This window comes from Rhinatrema bivittatum, chromosome 4, assembly GCF_901001135.1.
Source record: "Rhinatrema bivittatum chromosome 4, aRhiBiv1.1, whole genome shotgun sequence".
Taxonomy (NCBI): domain Eukaryota; kingdom Metazoa; phylum Chordata; class Amphibia; order Gymnophiona; family Rhinatrematidae; genus Rhinatrema; species Rhinatrema bivittatum.
The window spans coordinates 88970990-88994429 of NC_042618.1; the positions used below are offsets into that span (position 1 = coordinate 88970990).

Consider the following 23440-nt stretch of genomic DNA (forward strand, 5'->3'; position numbering starts at 1 on the left):
GCGCTCTATGCCAACAGTGATTATTTGTTCCTAAAAAGAGCATCTGATGGGGAATTGAACCAGCAGACTCTGGTACGCTGACATCTACCCACATCAGTCAGGCTATTCGCAAACATTGGAATATTCTTCAAGAAATAAATCCCTTGATCAAGGACCTGATACAGATTACTTTTACTAGGGGATTTAATATTAAAGATCATGTTGTGCATGCAAGTTGTAATACATTTTCTATATCACTTCAATCAATAAAACAATGCATTGAATGTGCTTTCTGCTCACTGAAATCTTCAGAGACAACGATTAAGCTATCTACAGGTCAACGGGTTGCATTATCCAGTGATGTCTTATGTCAATCTAGTTTCGCAGTATATGCAATTTTCTGCCCCTGTAAACTAATCTATGTGGGGAACACAAAGCGGTTGATTAGGACTAGACTAATCGAACACTGGAGTTTTTGAAAACAGGAGAGATTGAGCCTCCTTTAGTTGCCCATTTCATTGAATACCATCATGGGTTTGAAGATATACAGTGGACAGTATTGGAACTTATACCATCCCATTGGCAGGGAGGGGATCGCATCAGGAAGTTGAGACATGAACAAAGATGGATTTTTCAGCTGCAATCAATTTCCCTGAAAGGGTTAAATTGAGAGATTGAATGGGCTCTGTTTATGTGATTTTGTCCAATTAATGTTATGATTGGAGACGGCTGGGAGAAATTTAGTTTATGCAATTATTTGCTAAGATGTAAGCATGCGCATAAAACACTTATAGAGGTGATTTGGGGATGGCGCTTCTCCAGGCGGTGTAAATGCGAAAGATGGTGGCCTTAGAGTAAGCGTTAATACAAGGTATGTTACTCCTGAAACATGTGATGCTGACATTCAATACTTTTGTTTCAGAAGAGAAATAGAAGAATCAAAGTGTACTCCTCAGTGATAAGTTGAAATCTGAGGGTTCCTGACAAAGCGAGACGCAAAACATATGTTGGACTAGACTCTGGATTCTAAACTTTCATTCGAAGGGAAGTGCTTCATTCTCATTTTTAGAAAATTTAATGCATTAAGAATTTATAAGAAAAGGTTGAAGTTTAGATTTTGGAGTTTCTATATTATAAAAATTCAAAAAATTCAAAAAGACTATGAACACTAGGAGCAATGATTAAAGATGACCCAGAAGCAGTAAAAATATTTAGTGAAAGTGCTCCTTATCCCTGGGGTGTTATGAAGGTCCGAATGCTAAAAAATTAAAAAATTTTTGAAAATTGGAATCTAAAAGTTAAAAAAAAATGCAGACAATTTGCAACTGAAATATTGTGGTTACATTTCTCAAAGAATAGAATTTAAAGTGATTTTGCAATCAATGTTTTTTGGTATAAAAACTGGGAAGGTAACATCATATCCTTTATGATCTCTCCTATATATCTGGCACCCCCCACTAAGACAGGGTCTGCTTTTGAATGCTGTATTTACTTCTGTGACAAAGTGCTTCACTGTTGCACAAGAATAGCGATTTCTGTATTTAATAACGTGTGCATTGTTTAAACAGTTAAAAAAAACAAAACAAAAAGGTAGAATTAAAGTGTGCCTTTTGGATTTTTCACTATATTTTCTGCAGTTAAAATTCTGTTTTACCATTACTTGATAATGCTTGGCTTGTATACTTAACCAATTGAACTTGCAGGTTAACACACACTCTGCATGGAATGGTTTGTCATCACTGCTGGAGCTTTATCTTGTAATCCGCTTAATATGGTGACCTGCTATAAGTGATATTAACAGGTACACTATGAGGAACTGATTTTTTTGGGCGGTAGTTTTCCCAAATTAGCAAGTAGCGTATAGACAAATGGATAAAACAGCAGTACTCATACATTTTGGTCCATTGCCACACAAATCCATTTTAAATCTCACAACTACAAATTTTATATACAGGGTGGCTGAGAGGCCAGGCTGTTTGTTAATCAGATTTAATAAAAACTTTGGGTTGATGAGAGTACTCTCAAAATCAGGTATTTAAATGTTAGAACATAAGAAAATGCCATATTGGGTCAGACCAAGGGTCTATCAAGCCCAGCATCCTGTTTCCAACAGTGGCCAATCCAGGCCATAAGAACCTGGCAAGTACCCAAAAGCTAAGTCTATTCCATGTTACCATTGCTAATGGTAGTGGCTATTCTCTAAGTGAACTTAATAGCAGGTAATGGACTTCTCCTCCAAGAACTTATCCAATCCTTTTTTTAAACACAGCTATACTAACTGCACTAACCACATCCTCTGGCAACAAATTCCAGAGTTTAATTGTGCGTTGAGTAAAAAAGAACTTTCTCTGATTAGTTTTAAATGTGCCCCATGCTAACTTCATGGAGTGCCCCCTAGTCTTTCTATTATCCGAAAGAGTAAATAACAGATTCACATCTACCCATTCTAGACCTCTCATAATTTTAAACATCTCTATCATATCCCCCCCCCCCCCCCTCAGCCATCTCTTCTCCAAGCTGAAAAGTCCTAACCTCTTTAGTCTTTCCTCATAGGGGAGCTGTTCCATTCCCCTTATCATTTTGGTAGCCCTTCTCTGTATCTTCTCCATCGCAATTATATCTTTTTTGAGATGCGGCGACCAGAATTCTACACAGTATTCAAGGTGCAGTCTCACCAGTAAGTTTTTGCTTGGGACATTGTCTTTTTTAAAAGTAATGGGGCAAAGTTAACTATTTGGGAATATTATTTAGTGTGTTTGTGCCTTTAATAGTCAGAAAGGCAGTGAATAAATAAGTTAGACTGTTTGTATTTTTAAATAGTCAGTCAATAAGGTAGCTAGTAAGCAGTAGGTAGTGTGTTTATTTTTTAAAGTCTGCAGAACTGAGTATTTGTATATTTAATATAAACTGAGTATTTGTATTGAAAAAAAAACCCACCAAAAAAAAAAACCACAACCAAAAAAGTAGACAGAAGCTAGAAATAAGCTAGGAGCAGTGTATACCTAAGTAAAAAAGTTGAATAGTTCAGCTCAGTTACTCACCTTGGAAAGGTGTTGAGGTAGTGTGATTGGGTTTGAATAGGGACCAACATTTGTTAATCAAGAGAGCAGTGAGTCACTCTGGCTGACTAACTAAAGTTAGACTGTTTGTTTTTCCCAACCCTCCCACCCCTAGCTCATCCATGGTGCTGCCTTGGAGGAAGAGGGTCTCATGATGGGAGAGCACCAACCAGGTGCAGCAGGAAAGGATCCTGTAGCAAGGACCTGCTCTCCAGGTGATGCATTGTCCTTTCGCACTGAGGATATCTCCCCAAGGCCTACTGCCCAGGAGGGAAGGGTTAGGTCGGCCGTCATAGTTGGTGATTCAATTATTAGGAATGTAGATAGCTGGGTGGCTGGTGGGCGTGAGGATCGCCTGGTAACATGCCTACCTGGTGCGACGTGGCGGACCTCACGCGTCACCTAGATAGGATTTTAGACAGTGCTGGGGAGGAGCCGGCTGTCGTGGTACATATGGGCACCAACGACATAGGAAAATGTGGGGGGGGGGGGAGGTTCTGGAAGCCAAATTTAGGCTCTTAGGTAGAAAGCTTAAATCCAGAACCTCCAGGGTAGCATTCTCTGAAATGCTCCCTGTTCCACGCGCAGGTCACCAGAGGCAGGCAGAGCTCCGGAGTCTCAATGCGTGGATGAGACGATGGTGCAAGGAAGAGGGATTCAGTTTTGTTAGGAACTGGGGAACCTTTTGGGGAAGGGGGAGTCTCTTCCGAAGGGATGGGCTCCACCTTAACCAGGGTGGAACCAGACTGCTGGCGCTAACCTTTAAAAAGGAGATAGAGCAGCTTTTAAACTAGAACAAAGGGGAAAGCCGACAGTCGCTCAGCAGCACATGGTTCGGAGATATATAAATATTAGATATTTTATACTTTTGTATATTTAGAGTGCCAAAGTTGATGCTAAATATAAAACAGTACAGTGGAACACCATTTCTATTAAGATTGATTATTCAGATACTCCTATTATCCAGAAAAAAAAAAATCTGACCCCCAAGCTCATACATATTCAGAAAAACTTCTATTATTGGAATTGTCTGGTTGGCTTCTATTATCCAAATTTCTATTAACAGAAATCTTTCATTATCCAGAATAAATCTGTTTCTAATCATTTCAGATAAAATGTGCTCTATTTTATGTTGACCATAGAAAGAATTTCAACACTAAATTACTAAATATATCTTAAAAATGCTAACATAAATCATTGTACAGAGATTTATTTACATATTTTACAAATACAAATTACATTTATACAACAATAAAGTGCATGTGTGTATACTTTTTATTTAAGTCAAAGAAAAGGGATCTTGTTGTTCCAGATGTCCAAATCCCCATAATCTGCTGCTAGCTGCTTCGTTTCTCTTTACCATTGCTAATGTTTCCTGCTGATAACTGTGATTCAAAGATATAATGCATGTAGTGGTAGATTTCCTCTGCTTTCTGGTGACTGACTTGTGCCCGAGTACATATATCATTCACAGAGCTGTAAAACACAATCATAATCATTTCATTTATCAGTTTTCCTACAACATATGGCAAATTGGTCTTACTATACACAATTACTTTTCTAACGAGCTTTACCTATTTTATTAGAGGAAATCTATGTAACAGATTATAGAGGTAACTCAGAATAAATTGTGGTAGCAACCAGTGTGATGTCCTTCATTGCAGGCAGAAAACTTGGCTTTGACTGACCGTTAAGGCTACTGTTTTTGGGTTGGGCTGTAAAATTAGGTTTGCCCATGGGGTGGAGAAGTCTAGTAAAACCTGAGGATAACTTTCAAAACTGTGCACAGCCCCATATATGGCACCATGCACAAGTATGCTTGTATTTTATAATCTGTACATACATGTCCCCAGATTATAAATTAGGCATATCTTTTAGAAAAAACATGTATGTAAGTTTTGTGCACAACACTTTGCACGTAAATGAACGCATACATGTTTCCACTAAATCATGAATGTATACATGTTCATTTTTTCTTTTTTGTGTGCGCACAAACTTCCGATTCTTCCAGAGCAGGATCATTCCAAGATGCCCCCACCCCCCCAGGCATGGCAACCAAATTTCACCATCAGTAATGTGTCACAACTGGCATCCCTGGTGGTGAGAAAAATGTGTTATGCCCATAAGAGGGATCAGATAAAACACTAATAACTATTTACCAAAGAATGAGGCAGGCCTAGAGGAGCCTACAGGCAGAATTTACAGAGGAGTGCCTATCCCCACAGGGTAAGTACATTATGGGAATTAGAAAGGGGGTGGGGGTGGTAGGGCAAGAGGCAGAAGGCATATTTGGGTGCAGATAGTGATTTATATTTTAATAAATGGCATGATCAATGTACATATGTTGCTAAAATTACACAAAGATTGAAATACTATGGCAGGATTTCAAGGGACTACTTTAAGCAAAGGTCATAAGTATAGTAATGATCCAAGTAAAGGAAAGAAAATAGTCAGGGACATGCTTCAGGTTTTATTGCTGGCCTCTATAGCAGAGCAGTATCCCTGTTGCAGAAGACAGATAACTGGGACAGTCTTAATTTTAAACTTACACCCCCAAGCTGCATGCTCTCTAGTACCATATTCTTCCCTTTTAAATGATATTGCAGCTGAATGGGATTGTCAGAATGACTGGATTATCTCCCTCCTGCAACTGGGTACCTTGGCAATTCTGGGATTGACCCTGCTCTGATCTAATTTCTGACCAGGGGGCAGGATAACACATATAGCAGCAAGAAGGAAAAACAAAAAGCCATCCAACAGACTCAAGGATTCAGTAGATAAAAATGTAGAAATTACTTGCCTGATAATTTCATTTTCCTTAGTGTGGACAGATGGACTCAGGACCAATGGGTATAGTGTGCTCCTGATAGCAGTTGGAGATGGAGTAAGATTTCAATCTGACGTCAGCACGAGGCTCTCATCCTGTTTTCTCCTCGAAAAGCAATTATGGATATGTGTGTGTTTGGATAATTTTGATTAATTTGGTTAACTTGATTAACTTGATACTTGATTACTCGGACTGGTTGACGTGGTTTCTAGCTGGAGACCACCAGGGCACTCAACCGAGAAGCATCAACACCTGGTAATATGGGTGTCTGAACTAGAGATAAGGGTTGGCTTACCAGTGCTTGTGTTGTACTTGGGGGGAGATTCCCCCCAAGGATTCTTGATTGTGAGGCAGCCACGGGCGGGGTGCTGAGTCCATCTGTCTACACTAAGGAAAATGAAATTATCAGGTAAGTAATTTCTACATTTCCTAGCGTGTAGCAGATGGACTCAGGACCAATGGGATGTACAAAAGCTACTCTCGAACTGGGTGGGAGGCTGCCCATGGCCCATTTAGTACTGCCCTTGCGAATGCTGTGTCCTCCTTGGCACGAACATCCAGGCGATAGAATCTCGAGAAGGTGTGGATGGAGGACCACGTTGCCACCTGACAGATCTCTGCGGGTGACAGCATCTTGGTTTCCGCCCAGAACACTGCATGGGCCCTTGTGGAATGGGCCTCAACTTGTAGAGGTGGAGGCTTGCCTGCCTCTGCGTAGGCCGCCTTGATTACTTCTTTGATCCAGCGGGCAATGGTTGCCAGCGAGGCCACTTCCCCTTGCTTCTTCCCTCTGTGAAGAATGAACAGATGGTCCATCTTTCGTACAGGTTCTGATCTTTCCAGGTATCGGACTAGGAGTCTGCCGACATTCAGGTGGCGAAGAAGGCGTGAGCATTCTGAGTCCTTATGCTAGACTGGAGATGGCAGCGAGATGGTTTGGTTTAGATGGAAATGAGAAACCACCTTTGGCAGGAAGGAGGGTACAGTGCGCAGTTGTATGGATCCCGGTGTGAATCTGAGGAACAGCTCCTGGCATGATAGTGCTTGAAGTTCGGAGATTCAACGGGCTGAGCAGATTGCCATGAGGAACGCTGTCTTCAAGGTCAGGAGCCGTAGGGACAGTCTGCGAGTTGGTCTGAACAAAGCTCCCGCTAGGAAGTCTAACACTAGATTGAGATTCCACAGGGGTATCGGCCACTTTAGAGGTGGCCGAATGTGCTTGGCCTCTTTTAAGAAGCGGGAGACATCTGGGTAGGCCTCTAGGCTGGTGCCGTCCACCCTGCATCTGAAGCTGGCCAGGGTAGCCAGTTGCACCTTGATGGAGTTGAGGAACAATCCTTTGTTCACACTGTCCTGCAGAAATTCCAGGACCATGGGGATTTTGACTGTCCGTGGAAGGATGTCGCGGTCCTCACACCAGGCTTCGAATATTCTCCATACTCGTATATATGTTAAGGAGGTGGAGAACTTGCACGCTCGGAGCAATGTGTCAATCACTGGCCCTGAGTATCCACTCTTTTTCAGGCGAGACCTCTCAATGGCCAGACCATAAGCGAGAATCTCATTGGGTCTTCGTGGAGGATCGATCCTTGCTGGAGTAGATCCCTGTTGGAGGTAGGCGTAGAGGTTTCCCACCAGACGTTTTCGCATGTCCGTGTACCACAATTTTCTTGGCCAGTCTGGGGCCACTAGAAGTACCAGCCCTCTGTGGTGTTCTATCTTGCGGATGATTCCACCCAGTAGTGGCCATGGAGAGAAGGCGTACAGTAGGTCCTCCTGAGGCCAGGTTTGGATGAAGGCATCGATCCCTGGGACAGCGGTTCCCGTCTTCAGATGAAGAACTTGGGAACCCGAGTGTTGGACCCAGTTGCCAGAAGATCCATGGCTGGGGTTCCCTAGTGGTTTACTATCTGCTGGAAGGCTGCTGTAGACAAAGTCCATTCCCCTGGATCCAGAATCTCTCAGCTGAGGTAATCTGCAGTGACGTCTTTTTCCGCAATGTGGGCGGCTGATATCCCTTGTAGGTTTGATTCTGCCCACGTCATTAGGGGCTCTATTTCCAGAGACACCTGCTGGCTTCTGGTTCCCCCCTGGCGGTTGATGTGGGGTTGTCAGACAAGACTCTTACTGATTTGCCCCGGAGTCTGTGACTCAACCGTAGGCAGGCTAGTCTGACTGCTCGGGCTTCCAGTCGGTTTATGTTCCATTGCCCTTGAGCCATTAGCTCCTGGCAGTGGGCTCCCCATTCCCGCAGACTCGCATCTGTGGTGAGCAAGGTCCATTCCGGTGGGGATAGGCTTGTTCCCTCGCTCAGATGGTCTTTTTGTAGCCACCATTGTAGTTGGTTCTGAACCTTCACCAGTAGCTGGAGGGGGGCGGAGTAGTTTTGAGACATCTGGTTCCACTGTGAGAATAGGGAATGTTGTAGGAGCCTGCAAGTGGGCCCATGAGTCCAAGGACTTGGAGATAGACCCATGCCGTGGGGAGAGTGAAATTCAACAATGCACGTAGTTGTTCCATCAATCTCCTTCTCCTTGTAGGGGGAAGGGTGATTTTGTTCCATTTGGTGTCAAACCAGACTCCCAGGTACCCTAGGGAGGGCTGCAGGTGGCTCTTGGGTGTGTTGACGACCCACCCGAGGTTCTGCAGTAGTTCCTAGACTCTGGTATTTGCTTGATGGCTCTCCTCTGGCGATTTAGCTCTGATCAGCCAATCGTCCAGGTATGGATGCACGAGCATTCCTTCTTTCCTCAGTGTCGCCGCTACTACCACCATGATCTTGGTGAACGTTCGGGGAGCCGTAGCTAGCCCAAACGGTAGGGCCTGGAACTGGTAGTGATGGCCCAATATCGCGAAGCGTAGGAAACGCTGATGGGATACGATGGATCGGTATGTGGAGATAGGCTTCTGACAGATCCAGGGAGGTCAGGAATTCTCCCGGTTGTACCGCCTTTATGACTGAACGCAGGGTTTCCATGCGGAAGCGGGGTACCTTCAGGTAGTGATTGATAGTCTTGAGGTCCAGTATGGGCCGGAATGTTCCCTCTTTCTTGAGCACGATGAAGTAGATGGAATAGTGCTCAGAATTTTGTTGGTGCGGAGTGACCGGTGTTATTGCCTTTAGGGCAAGTAGTTTTGATAGTGTGGTTTCCACTGCCTTTCTCTTGGAGGGGTCGTGGCACGGAGAAATCACAAACTTGTCCGGGGGGATGCTGTGGAAGTCCAGGTAGTATCCCCCTCGGATGATGGATAGGACCCAATTGTCCGACGTTATTTTGACCCATCTTTGGTAGAATAGGGCAAGCCTGCCCACTATGATCTCTTCCTGTAGATGGGTTTGCTGATTCTCATTGCGTGTTGCGACTGGGGCCTGGTCCCGAGCCGGCTCCTCTTTTGTTGTGTCTGTACCGAAAGGACTTCCGAAAGGACTTCCCTTGCCAGCGGGGTGGGTGGCTTGGTAAGTGTTTTTGTATGGTCTATAACGCTGGGATCCTCTGCCCTCGGGTGCCCGGGGAGAGGGGCGTTGGTTCCTCTTGTTCCTGTCCTCCGGTAGACTGGGTACTGGGGATGCACCCCATTTGTTGGCTAATTTGTCCAGGTCGCTTCCGAATAGGAGTGTTCCTCTAAAGGGCATTCTCGTGAGCCTTGTCTTAGAGGTTGCATCGGCTGACCAGCTTTGGAGCCAGAGCTGTCTTCTGGCTGAGACTATGGACGAGAGGCTCTTGGCTGAGGTGCATACCAGGTCTGAGGTCACGTCCATGAGGAATGATATTGCCAGGTCTAATGCCTCGATTGGTGTAGTTGTGACCCTGGCCATAGCCAGGCAGGCGTGAGATACCATGGCACAGCAAGCAGCGATCTGTAAGGTCATAGCTGTTACATCGTAAGACTGCTTGAGGATGGATTCCTGCTGTCTGTCATTGGCATCCTTGAGTGAAGTTCCTCCCTCGACTGGTATAGTAGTACACTTTGTGGTGGCGCAGACCAGGGCGTCAACCTTGGGAAACCTCAGGAGTTCCTTCGTTGCGGGGTCCAAGGGGTAGAGAGCTTCTAGGGCTCGACCTTCCTTAAAGGTGGCCTCTGGCACGTCCCATCCCAGGTCGATCAGTTGTTGTACGGCCTGTAGCGTAGGGGAATGGTGTGAGGTCTGGCTATGCACGCGGGCCTAGTTGTGTGCTTGGCACCCCTGAGCGTGCCGCTGTGCGCCCGGCCCAGATGCGCGCGCCGCTGTGCGGGCAATGCGGTGACCAGGGGGTGGAAGGCGCTGGCGACCACGCGGTAAGATGGTGCCCCCCCCCAGGGGGGTCTCCACATGGGAGGACCCTATTGCCGGATTGGGGTCTAACCCGGACAGGGCTGCTCAACCCGAATGTACAGACGCCGGAGGGACGATCTGTGCGGCTGTCCGAGCCTCTGAGACTGGACACTTAGAAAACGTTTTTTACCTTACCTTGTCTCTGCTCTTCCCGATCCTCTGCCGGGTGGGCTCTGGCTGCGGGGGGGGGGGGGGGGGGGGGGGAAGAGGGAATTACCTTCACTGCTGTGCTCTGTTCTGCACCCACTGCCTCTCAGCCGCTTCCTTTTCAGGGGACTAAGTCCAAGCCGGGTCAGCTACCGATCCGAGGCTGCCTCTCAGCCGCTCCCTTTCCCGGGGGCTAAGTCCACGCCGGGACTGAGGCTTACTTCTGAGGGATCTCGGAAATCACCCCAGGAAATCTCGACTGGGGGAGGGACCCTTAGGTAACACCACAGGAGAATGGGGTTCCTTTTGGAGCTAAGTTTTCCTTTGTTTCTTCTTTAAATTTGGAGTTTGGTTTTGTAACGCTGTGCAAGCGTGTGTGAAGTCCCAAACTGCTATGGAGATGGAAAAAAAACTGAGGATCAGAGCCTCGTGCACGGGTATATGTAGTGCTGACGTCAGATTGAAATCTGACTCCGTCTCCAACGGCTATCAGGAGCACACTATATCCATTGGTCCTGAGTCCATCTGCTACATGCTAGGAAAGGAAACATTACCAATTAGGAGTTCATACAACCAGCAGCATTGAATACTAAGCTTTATATTCCTATTCTCTGTATAGATTGAGGACCTCAAGAAGGCAGCCTGGGAGTTGAGTCAGAGAGGGGGAGTGGCTGGATCAGCTGCATGCCAGGCAGGAGGATGAAGATTAATTCTGTGCCTATCAGGGCGATATCAAAATGGTCCAGCTATGACCTACTTCCATCACAGGTCCCATTGTGGCCCTGACACTCTATAAGAGCCTTTGTCTTCACCTAGAGCTTCAAGAATCCCTCATGCACATTTACTTTATCGTTGGTTATTCCCAGGGGCATGGGCAGCACTGTCATGAAACACTACTTGTAAGGCACTCACAGGCCTCCCCAACACAAACCACCCAGACACTGAGGCTATCTCCAAACCCCTATCACTAGCTAGGCACCCCACAGCTGTACAGAAGGTTCCTTATCTCAGGGAACCTCTCGTGGCCTGATACCCCTTATAGAATATGGGTGTTCCATAACTAGGAGAATAACCCATTGTTTCCACCTCCTTCTGAAGCACAATGCCCTCTAACATAAGAAATTGCCATACTGGGTCAGACCAAGGGTCTGTCAAGCCCAGCATCCTGTTTCCAACAGTGACCAATCTAGGTACCTGGCAAGTACCCAAACACTAAGTAGATACCATGCTACTGATGCCAGTGGCTATTCCCTAAGTCAACTTGATTAATAGCAGTTAATGGACTTCTTCTCCAAGAACTTATCCAAACCTTTTTTAAACCCAGCTACACTAAATGCACTAACTACATCTTCTGACAACAAATTCCAGAGCTTAATCGTGCATTAAGTGAAAAATAATTTTCTCTGATTAGTTTTAAATCTGTTACTAGTCCTATTATCCAAAAAAGTAAATAACCGATTCACATCTACTCATTCTAGACCTCTCATTATTTTAAAGACCTCTATCATATCCCCCCCTCAGCTGTCTCTTCTCTAAGCTGAACAGCCCTAATCTCTTTAGCCTTTCCTCATACAGGAGCTGTTCCATCCCCTTTATCATTTTGGTCACCCTTTTCTGTACCTTCTCCAGTGCAACTATATCTTTTTTGAGAGGCGGTGACTAGAACGGTACACAGTACTTACGACGCAGTCTCACCATGGAGTGATGCAGAGACATTATGATATTTTCCATTTTATTCACCATTCCCTGCCTAATAATTCCTAACATTGTTTGCTTTTTTGACTGCCGCAGCATACTAAGCCAATGATTTTATTATCCACTAAGATGCCTAGATCTATTTCCTGGGTGGCAAGTCTGAATATGGAACCTAACTGTGTAACTATAGCATGGGATATTTTTCCCTATATGCAACACCTTGCACTTGTCCATGCAGCCACGCGCATGTTATAAATTAGGGGTCGGTGTGCGCAAGAGAGTGCACACTAGTGCAACTTGCGCGTGCAGAGCCCTCAGGGAGACCAGCTGGCTTTCCCCGGTCAGAAATCGGAGCGGCCTCGGAGGGAACTGTCTTTTCCCCACCCCCCACCTTCCCCACCCCCCCCAGCCCAAAAAAACCCCCAAACCCCGTACCTTCATCTTACAAGTTCAGTGCATTTGACAGCGGCCGAGCGGAGGTCTCTGGCCACGCCCCTGGACTGCCCCATCCCGCCCCTTTAGTAAGGCGCAAGACTTTTAAAATCTGCCCCATATTGAAAAGCACCAGCCCAAGTACAGATCCCTGAGGCACTCCACTGTTTATCCTTTTCCTCTTAGAAAATTGACCATTTAGTCCTACTCTGTTTCCTGGTCTATAGTTTCCTGGATCGCCCCTGGAGCCCTTTTTAAATATTGGGGTTACATTGCCCACCCTCCATTCTTCAGGTACAATGGATGATTTTAATGAGGGCTTACAAATTTTTAACTAAAAGATCTGAAATTTCATTTTTTAGTTCCTTCAGAACCCTCGGTCCAGGTGAATTGCTATTCTTTAGTTTGTCAATCTGGCCTACTACATCTTCTAGGTTCACAGTGATTTGGTTCAGTGCATTTGACTCATCACCCTTAAAAGCCATCTCCAAAACCTGCATCTCCCCAATATCCTCATTAGTAAACACAGAAGCAAAGAATTCATTTAGTCTTTCTGCAATGGTCTTATCTTCCCTTAAGAGCCCCTTGAACCCCTCAGTCATCTAACTGTCCAACTGATTCCCTCACAGGTTTTTTGCTTCAGGTTTATTTTAAAAAGTTTTTGACAAGTTTTTGCCTCTATGGCCAACTTCATTTCAAATTCTCTCTTAGCTTGCCTTATAAATGTTTTACACTTAACTTGACAATGCTTATGTTTTTTCTTATTTTCTACAGATGGATCCTTCTTCAAATTTTTGAAGGATTTGTTTTTGCTAAAATCGCCTTTCACCTCACTGTTTAACCATGCCAGTAATAGTTTTGCCTTCCTTCCACCCTTCTTAATGCATGGAATACATCTGGACTGTGCTTCTAAGATTGTATTTTTATACAATGTCCACGTCTGTTTACATTTAACCTTTGCAGCTGCATCTTTCAGCTTTTTATATTTATTTTTAACTATTTTCCTCATTTTATCAGTTTTTCCCTTTTGAAAATTTAGGGTTAGAGCTGTAGATTTACATATTGTCCCCCTTCCAGTTATTAGTTCAAATTTGATCATATTATGATCACTATTGCCAAATTACCCCAACACAGTTACCTCTCTCACCAAATACTGATTTCCACTAAGAATTAAATCAATACTGGGATAATTGAAATCTCCTATTATTACTGTACTGCCAAATTGGTTAGCTTCCCTGATTTCTCTTAGCATTTCATCATCTGTCTGACCATTTTGGCCAGGTAGATGGTAGATACTCCTAACACTATACTCTTACCCAAAACATATGGGATTTCTTTTGAATGATCTTTATCCTTTTGGACTCTATACCCTCCCAGATATAAAATTCCATACCCCCACCAAGTTGATCCTCCCTATCATTGTGATATAATTTGTACCCTGATATAGCACTGTCCCATTGGTTATCCTCCTTCCACCAGGTCTCTGAGATGCCAGTTATGTCTATGTCATCATTCACTACTATATACTCTAACTCTCCTATTTTACTTCTTAGACTTCTGACATTGGCATACAGACATTTCAAAGTGTGTTTTTTGTTTGTATTAACAACCTGCTTTTCAGTTGATAGGGTTAATTTGGAATTCTTTAGCTCAAAAATCCTAAATTTGGCTTCCAGAACACCTCTCCCACATTTTCCTACAATGTTGGTGCCCACATATACTTCTTCCTCCTAGCAACATAATCATCCAAACTCCCTTTTTCTGTAGTTGCACAAAATGTATCAAACAAACTAAAATTAGATACAATGGTAGATGCTGTTTGTTCCGAGAAACTAAAAAATTCATCCATTCTTTTCAAGTTATATTCACACAATCGGTAGTAACTGGACAATACCCCTACAGTATAAGGTAACCACAATGGTCAAATATAAATACAACATATGGGTAATCTACAGGTATTATTCTGTCATGAATAAATATGTAAAATGTAAAACATTAGGTATTTAAAAATGTTTTTAGATGTTTGTTCTGTTTTCTATTAAATACTAATATTCATGACTGCCATGTTTTGTATTTTGCAATAGATAACAGATTAAGAGAGTTCCATATATACAACAAGAACAACAAGGTTAATAAATGAATGGATGTTCCCTATAATGGTAATGAAGAAATTAATAGTTCAGTAGTGATCCCCTGAGGAAACCATTTGGGTGAAACGAGAGTCTCTCGTCGGGAGTTCTATCAATATCTAGAGAAAAAAGGGAGCTGTGTGAGGAAGCATTAAAGGAGTTCTACCAATATTGAGAGAAAAGGAAGTTGTGTGAGGAAGCACTAAGGGAAAACTATGGGAGTTGTATGAAGAAAACATCTAGAGCTATGTGAGGAAATATTTAGAGAAAATGTTGGGTGCTTCTGTGTAACAAAAAATTATGAAAATAAATTATATGGAAATTGTGTAAGAAAAATTAAGATATAATTAAATGGATGTTAGGGAACTATTTGAGAATTGTATAATCATTGGATAATGGGATTAATCACATGTATGTAATACATGTGTATGAAATATTGATGGAAAATGTATGTATTTTAATGTAATAGGGATATGTGCAATACTGTATTATGTGGATGAATGTGGTATGAGTGGATAATGTTTAAAACTTTTAATGCTATTATGAGTGTGTAATAAAGTGAATAAAAAAATTTGTGTTGATGATACAGGTATATATTGTATATTTATCTAATCCCTTCATTGACATGCCAACATTTATATGTCTGAAAGACTCACCTTTCAAATGGAGATCTTCCTGCAAGAAGATTGTTTTGCCCTATATTCTACAAGATATATAGGATAAAGTCATTTGAGCTCTCTCATACAAAAGCTCTCAGCTGTAAGCTAACAGACTCCTTGCTATTTCCATGACCTCGCCATCTCACCCAGCTCCACCACCTGTAATCTGCAAGGACCTTCACAAAACACTATTTGCAGCCAGTCATCACAGCTTGGGTGGGGTCAGAACTGTGATTTCCCTCAGCTACTTCCCATCCAATCAGGCTGATTCAGTAAACTGCATGGGAGAGCTGGCGTTCAGAGGAAAGCGGCCACTCTCCTGGGCGCGCGATTTAGTATTCAAATGAGGGCCTGTGCTTATAAAGAGGCGCTAGGGACACTAGCACGCCCCTAGCGCCTCCTTATTGGCGGAAGCAGCGGCTGTCAGCAGGTTTCACAGCCAACGCTTAATTTTACCGGCATCTGTCGAACCTGCTGACAGCCACAGGTTCGGAACAAGGACACCGGCAAAATTAAGCATCCGTTTTCCAACCCACTGGCTGATTTCTTTTTATTTTTGGGGCCTCTGACTTATCACAATTTTTTCTGCTTTTCTGTACTCTTGACCGGTGCCAGTAGGAGTTAATTTCTGAGTAAAATGTGTGGCTTGGCCGCACATTTTGCTTTCTGTATTGAGCGTGACTAATAGGCTCATCAACATCATTTGTATGTGATGTGCGCTATTAGTTTCAGGGGAGTTGGCTGCATGTTTTCCACGCCTATTACCCCTTACTGTATAAGGGGTAATTATAGCGTGTCGAAAACGCGCATCCAAACGGGGGCTAACGGTGCGCTCGGCCTGAGCGCGCCATACTAAATTGGCCTGAATAATTGCAAGTTTGTAGGTAGATGAAGCTACACACTTCCAGTAGAAATCATGTGCCTGATATATTGTAATATACAGGGCTCAATATTTCCTAAGAAATAGTTTGTCGCTGAAATAAAGTTCTGATCCTTATGAGAAAATAACCCCAGGTATAATAAATAAAAGCAAAGGCCACAAGATAAAGCAAACAGGCTTCTTCTTGATGATGAGATCATCTTCCACACATGCCTTGCTTTCCTAATACCCATGATTTATCTTCTGGACATGGGACAGCTGCAGACTCCTTGTCATCAAGGACAGCCAGATCCCATCCAAGTGTTAGCCACATTGAAGCCGATAGGAACAAATACTGCGCAGGCTCTGAAAGTCCATGAAGACATGGAGCCTACTGCTATCCCATTAATAGACCAACTCTGCACACACCTAAGTGGAACAAATACACATATATCACTACATTGATTGAAATAACACACACGGTACATTTGCTCTCAATTTTTAAGATATATGCACATATATTTCACATGCATGAAACATAACTTGTTGTGTATAATCTCCAGTTATGCGTGAAAGTTTGTATATTTTTAAACATGCGCACTTAAATGAAAGTACCAGTTTTCAGATTCCTCCACCAGTTTGGCCAATTTTTTTCCAGGTCGAGACCCTACTGGTTCCTTAGCTCGAACTTCTCCCAGTTCATCCGACCTTCAACCCACCCAATACTACACAAACAAGATTGATTTCATTTACGTATGATAATTAGCTGTAAAATTACGCAAATTGCCTAATCTATGTGCATGAGTCACTTTTAAAATAGCAACCTCCAAGCATAGATGTAAACCACAGCCTGATATGCCCCTAACACTCCCACTTTTGTCATGCATATATTTTTGCAGTATCTCAATTTTCCACATGTAACCTTTTGAAAATTTACCGCTAAGGTTTTAGGGATACATCTGTAGAGCTATATTCTATTAGCCACAGAGGGCTCACTATACAAGAATGCACATAAGGACAAATTAAAAAGACAATAGTGATCAGCTTTGACTCCTTTCTAAACAGAAGCCAGATTAAACACAGAAAGCTGAGGAGACATCTAGGGGAAAAAAAGATCTAATCTTTTGATCTCTCGATACTAGCAGTTGTGAAATATTGTGCTAGTAATACATTGCATTGTCAGAATATTCATGAAATCTGAAAATAAAGGAAAGCATTTTTAAATTACAAAAAAACCCAACGCTCCAATACAACCCAGTCAATATTTTAAGCATTAGTGCTGGAGTCCTTATTGCTCTAAACTTTAAAAAAAAATAAAAAAAAGCACTAATGCAGTCAGAAAACAGTTTCTTCTCTCACAAATTATCAGTTAATGAACAGTGTTTTATACTTCCTCTTCTACCAGTCCCACCGATCTAGACAAATGGGTTATTCACCCCGACCAGCATATGGAGACAGAACAGAATTCTGATGTCACTCTTATATGCACCTGTACTGACCTCAGCCTGCCAGCATTCTCTGTCTCCAGCAGACAGTACAGAATATATCTTATGCTGTAGACTGAAGACTAGTTAGGATGAACAGGAACTTTGTTAGGGCAGCTCCTGCGGTGAAAGACCTGTCTCTGTACCTCAGTTGAGCATCACCTTGGGATAGCCACCAGAAAAGAAGATTTCAGAGAGAGCTCCTGTGGTGACAACTATGTGTTCCCTCCCCTCAGTTGGGCAGGGGGCTTCCAGGCTAGGGGGTCAGGGATTCTCCTTCCCTCACTCACCCATCATTGTCTCTCTATACTTCCCCTGCTTGTTTGAGTCTCCTATTCTCTCTATTGCTGTGGCCATAAAGTAAGAAAAAAAAAAAAAAAAAGAATGAGGGATCTTGGGCATCGGTGAGTTGCAGGAGCATGGATACTGCTTACCACAGCATTGGGAGTGCAGATTCAGGCTTGGGGTGAGTGACTAAATTTGTCTTTTAATCCCAACCGTGGCAATGCTGTTTCTTTCTCTGCAGCCATTTGCACGCATTCATGGCAGGATCACAGGAAAGACCTTGTTTATCCAGGTTGCGTGGCCCGAAAACTGCTTGTGGGAGGAATGGCCAAGAAGCACCATATCTGTGCGAATAAGGGAGTGATTTGCAGCAACAATTCAAGCTCCCCAGGGAGTACTGTGTTAGCAGAGCAGGCCAGGCTTCCAGAGGATAGATACAGAAGCTCTTCCAGGCCTCTTTCACCTGGAAATAGGTTTCAAGATTTGAAGTGATTCAAGGAAGTGCATTTTTTGAGTTTGCAAATATCCTTCTCCTTTAGAAGATATCAATCCTTTTGCCCATGGTTCCTAGAGGGGAGGGCACCTCTCAGTCCTTTCAATGAAAGTTTGTGGGCCCTGTTTTCAGTTCTGGAAATAGGAGCCGCATGTCAAGCTTTTATCAGAGATGGGCTCAAATCACTTCCAATCATTGGGTGCTGGAGGTTGTTCAGGAAGGCTTTGCCCTAGAGTTCCTCCAGTCAGTTTATGACACTTATGATTTCGCCTTGTCACTCCTCATTAAAGCAAGACATACGGATGACGCTAGATCATCTTCTTTCCTTGAAAGCCATGGTCCTAGTACCCAGGGCTCCGTGGGGACGGAGGCATTGTTCAATATATTTTGTGGTACCAAAAGGAGGTCGGTTCCTTTTGGCCCATTATGGATCTGAAACAAGTCAACAAATTCCCACAGGTGTCTCGTTTGCGAATGGAGACTTTGAAATTGGTAATTTTAGCCATGAGGCAAAGGGAACTTTTGACATTCTGATCTGAAAGAAGCATACATTGTTTCCATCTGAAAGGAACACTAGCGATTCCTTCATTTTGTGGTACTGGGAACACATTTCCAGTTTCAAGCTCTACTGCTTTTCAAAACTAATGGTGGTGGTGGCAGCTGCAGCTTTGCAAAAGGAAGGCATTTTAGTTCATCCTTTTCTGGACAATTGGTTGATAAGGGCAAAGTCAGTATGGGAAAATATGGTGGCTTCTAAGAGGTTGGAGCATTTCTTACAGGTACTAGTTTGGGTAATTAACTTTTCCAAGAGCAGTTTGGACCCTTCTAAACTCTGAAATATTTAGGAGGCTATTCAATACAAAGGCAGGTCAGGTGTATCTCACCATGCAGAGGATTCACAAACTGCAACAGCAGGTTCGGTCACTGCTGTCTTTTCTGTGTCTGATGGCATGGCATTATCTTCAAAGTCCATGGGGGTGGCATGGGACCTGGTCCCCCTGGGCAAGGGCTCACATGAGCTCAGAGGGTGTTGCTTTCCCAATGGGATCTGCAATCTCAGGATTATTCAGTTTAGCCATGAGTGCTAAAGGCAGTCAAGCTTAGCCTGCAATGGTAGCTGGATTAAAAGTAGTTTGATTTGGGAATGGATCTCGAGAACCCTACCTGGGTGAATGTGATGACAGATGGCAGCCCTTCGAGCTTCGGTGCTCCTGGCTTGGACCGAATCATTCACAGCCAAATGTCGGCTGAGGAATCAGGGTGGACCATCAATCATTTGAAGACCAGAGATATTCATCTGGTTCAGAAGCTCTTTGGCCCACTTTTAAGAGGGCAAGCAGTGAGGACAATGCCATGATGGTAGCATATGTGAACTATCAAGGTGGCACTACTACCAGGTAGTAGAAGAGGCAGAAATATTTTGCTGGACAAAAAGGCATCTAAAGATGGTTTCAGCCTCCCATACTGCAGTGGCGGAGAACTTCCAAGTGAATTTTCTCAGCCAGCATGTTGAGATATCCAGAGGAGCAGTCCCTATTTTAAGCAGAGTTTGACCTGATTGCCACATGGGGAGCTCTGCTGATGGCTTTAATGGCAACCTCTCAACATGCAAAGATGGGCAGGTTTTTCAACCAGCAAAGGGAGATGCGGTCTGTAAGATTGGATGCTCTGGTTCAATCTTGGCTGACTGAATCACTTCTGTATGTGATCTCCTCCTCAATTCAGCTCCTTATCACCTCCATTCCCAGTTTTGGATGCCGTAAACTGCTATATTTATCTTCATTAGCATATTGAGACTTTAGAGAAAGCATGATTTTCACACCATGACTACAGATTTCAAGAAAGGACAAAGATGAGAAAGAGCGAAGATGCCGGAACCCATAATGGCAGAAAGCACTGAGGCCTTGAGCGCTGCTTCTACCTTATCTACTCAGACATTAACAGATTTGCAATCAGCAGTAGTGAGAGCACTTTAACCCGAATTTCAAAAACTTTGATAAAATTGAGGAAATCCCCCATGACAATGTCAGGTTTCGAGCAGTGTTTCGCCGAGATTGAGCAAAGAGTATCTGATAACCAAGATGGCCTCTACAGCGTACGTGGAGATATTACGGCTTTGCAGGCCATAATTCGGAAACAAGCCAAAAAGTTTGATGATATAGAAAATCGCTCAAGGCGAGACAATCCCCGTTTTATAGGATTGCCTATAACACTTAAAGATCAAGAACTAGATACTTTCTTGGAATCATGGTTAAGAAAAGAATTGAATCTCACAGCACAACATGGCCCAGTGTGCATAGCACGCGCACATCGTTTAGGGCTGAAGAAAGCTGAAACAACCCAATCATGTGTTGTCTTTGCAAAATTGTTAAATTTTGCTCATAAGATGGAAATTCTCTGGGAAGCAGCTGAAATATGAAGACCAGAAGATTTTAGTTTTTTTCAGACTATTCCGCGGAACTGGTGGCTCTACATAGAACCTTTGCTCCGGTCTACACCCAACAATATAATTTAGGTCTGCGACCAATGCTTCTATACCCAGCGAAATTGCAAGTAATTACTTCGAATGGGGTGCAATGATTTACGCAATTGTCCACGGCGTAATCCTTTGCACAGGAATGGGCTGCATAGCGCTCTGCAGCCTTGTCACCTGCCATGGACACAACATGAGGGAGACCATGTATGCTGTTGATGGGTATAAAGAACGTTACTATGAAGCCCGAGAGGCTAAGATGATTCCTTTATATTACTAGTTTTATGTGCTAAATTTTGAATGTTGTTTATTTTTATTATTGTTATTGTATGAATGGGATGGGGGTGGGGAGGTGGAGGGGTTTGGGTGCTCTTAGTGATCTCCAGGGAGGGGGGGAAGGGAAAGTTAGGGCTGGATGTATATCGTTATAACGAGTCACCTTACAGATTATAAAATGGCTGCTCGGAGGCTACACTATCTTGCTCGTGATGATACGGATGCTGGGGAGTATCTGAGCTGGGCAGAACTCTTTATTGAAGTTCTATTAGTTACTACATGTCCTTTTTATCTCATCCCAGTTAGATCATCATGAGCCATAAGATAGCGCCAGCTCCGCCTGTTACTGTGTATAGCTGGAACATTTGTGGTATACATTCAGTAACCAAACATGCAAAAATTCTCACTTATTTAAAAAAGCACTTAACATCTATTGCCTTTTTACAGGAGACATCTCACAGATGTGGAACACATTAAGCTTAAGAGAGATTAGGTAGGGAAGGTGTATTATGCCTCTGCTTCCTGAAAATCAGCTGGTGTTCTCTATCCTGGTACATAAAACTATTCCTCTTACTGTCCAGAAGGAAATCAGAGATCCTAATAGGAGGTACCTGATTATTGCTGCTTCTCTATATAACAAACCATTAACTCTTTATAATATATGTGCTCCCAATGTATATGATCAAAAATTCTTTAAAAAGAGTTGGATTGCCACTTACTCCCTTTTGTGGGGAAGGGGTTACTGTTGGAGGAAGACTTCAATCTGGTCAGAGACCCCACTTTAGACAAATCTCATTCAGACAAAATAGACAAGACATCATACCCCAAAGGTATCTCTTTTTTAGAAGATACATTACAGCCTTTTGATGCATGGAGAATACTTCACCCCTTTGAAAAAGATTTCACACACTTGTCAAGGGCTCATTCAACTTTTTCTAGGTTGGATTATTTTCTAATTAGTCATGATATTTTCTCCAAGACAATTAAGGCTCAGATTGAAGATCTCTGATCATGCTCCAACTGGAGTAAAGTTTGCCTACCGCCCAGATCACTTATATAAAAATTGGAGATACCCTTATTTAGCCACTGATACTTCCTTTCAGGAGTACTTGCGGCTCAAATGGAAGGAATATGCACTTCATAACAAAGAACATCAATCCAACCTGGTTTTGTTTTGGTACACAGCTAAATCAGTGCTGCATGAAGATATTATAGCATATGTTTCTCATAGGAGGCGAGCACGTGATAAGCAGGTGTTACAACTAGAGTCGCAACTGCAGAAGGCTAAAATTAAACTAGGACATGTAAACACCCTGGGTAATAGAGAAACATATATGGCAACCCAGGTAGCGTTGAACTCCCTTTTACATCAGAGAACCTCCAAAAGCTTATTATATTACCAACTTCAATTATATAAGTATGGGAATAAAACAGGGAAGCTGATGGTTCATTTATATAGAACTAGCAAAGGTTCTAAATACATTTCATCAATAAGAACCGATTTAGGAAAACTAACTACTTCTACTGAAGAGATTTTACGTTGTTTTAAAAATTATTATGCTGTTATACTCCTCAGATAGCTGGAATGAATAAAATTGTAAAACCTTTTGTGACAGTCTACAACTTCCCAAGTTAACGTGGAACAGTTAAAACGATTAAATAATCCTATTACATGTGCAGAAGTCACGGTGAGTATACAACAAGCTAAACGGTTCAAGACCCTGGGCCCGGATGGATATAGTTCTGAATGTTTTTTTTTGTTTTGGTTTTTTTGGTTTTTTTTTTTTTAACACACTTCAGGATTTGATTGTAGATCCCTTGTGTTCCACGTTCAATACCTTAATTAGGGTGATTATCCATCGCATACCAATTGAGCACACATTACAATAATACCTAAGCTGGGTCGGGACCCGCAGTCTCCCTCCTCTTATAGACCAATTTCATTACTAAATGTTGATCAGAAATTGGCAAAGATCTTGGCAGATCATCTGGCAGCAATACTGCCTTCCCTTATAGGCTCACACCAGGTAGGATTTGTAAAACAGCATTCTGCGCTGACAAATATATTATCTTTGATGATAGCAGTCAGTCTTTGTCAGCGCAGAAGGCAGCCCTGACTAGTAGTCATTTTTGATACAGAAAAAGCATTTGACAGGGTAGAATGGCAATATCTGTTTTATATTTTAACTGGTCTGGGCTTTAATGGTATGTTTCTGCAGGCTATCCATTTACTTTATGCTTCTCCAGAGGCAGTGATACTAGCTAATGTGACTCAGAAAGATTCCCTATTACCAGAGGAACACGACAGGGATGTCCCTTATCCCCTCT

General features: G+C 43.0%; 1 protein-coding gene across 3 annotated transcripts in view; it reads right to left on the minus strand.

The window, feature by feature from the left end:
- Positions 1-4232: 4232 nt before the first annotated feature.
- FANCM (FA complementation group M) overlaps positions 4233-23440 on the minus strand; it is a 293517-nt gene continuing 274309 nt past the window's right edge. For 2 of the 3 annotated variants that reach the window (XM_029598464.1, XM_029598463.1), the window contains one exon: positions 4233-4514. In XM_029598464.1, the coding sequence (XP_029454324.1) occupies positions 4376-4514 (139 nt within the window). In that variant the 3' untranslated portion in view covers positions 4233-4375. The remainder of the gene's footprint in view (positions 4515-23440) is intronic. The other variant, XM_029598465.1, reaches the window with a different exon arrangement.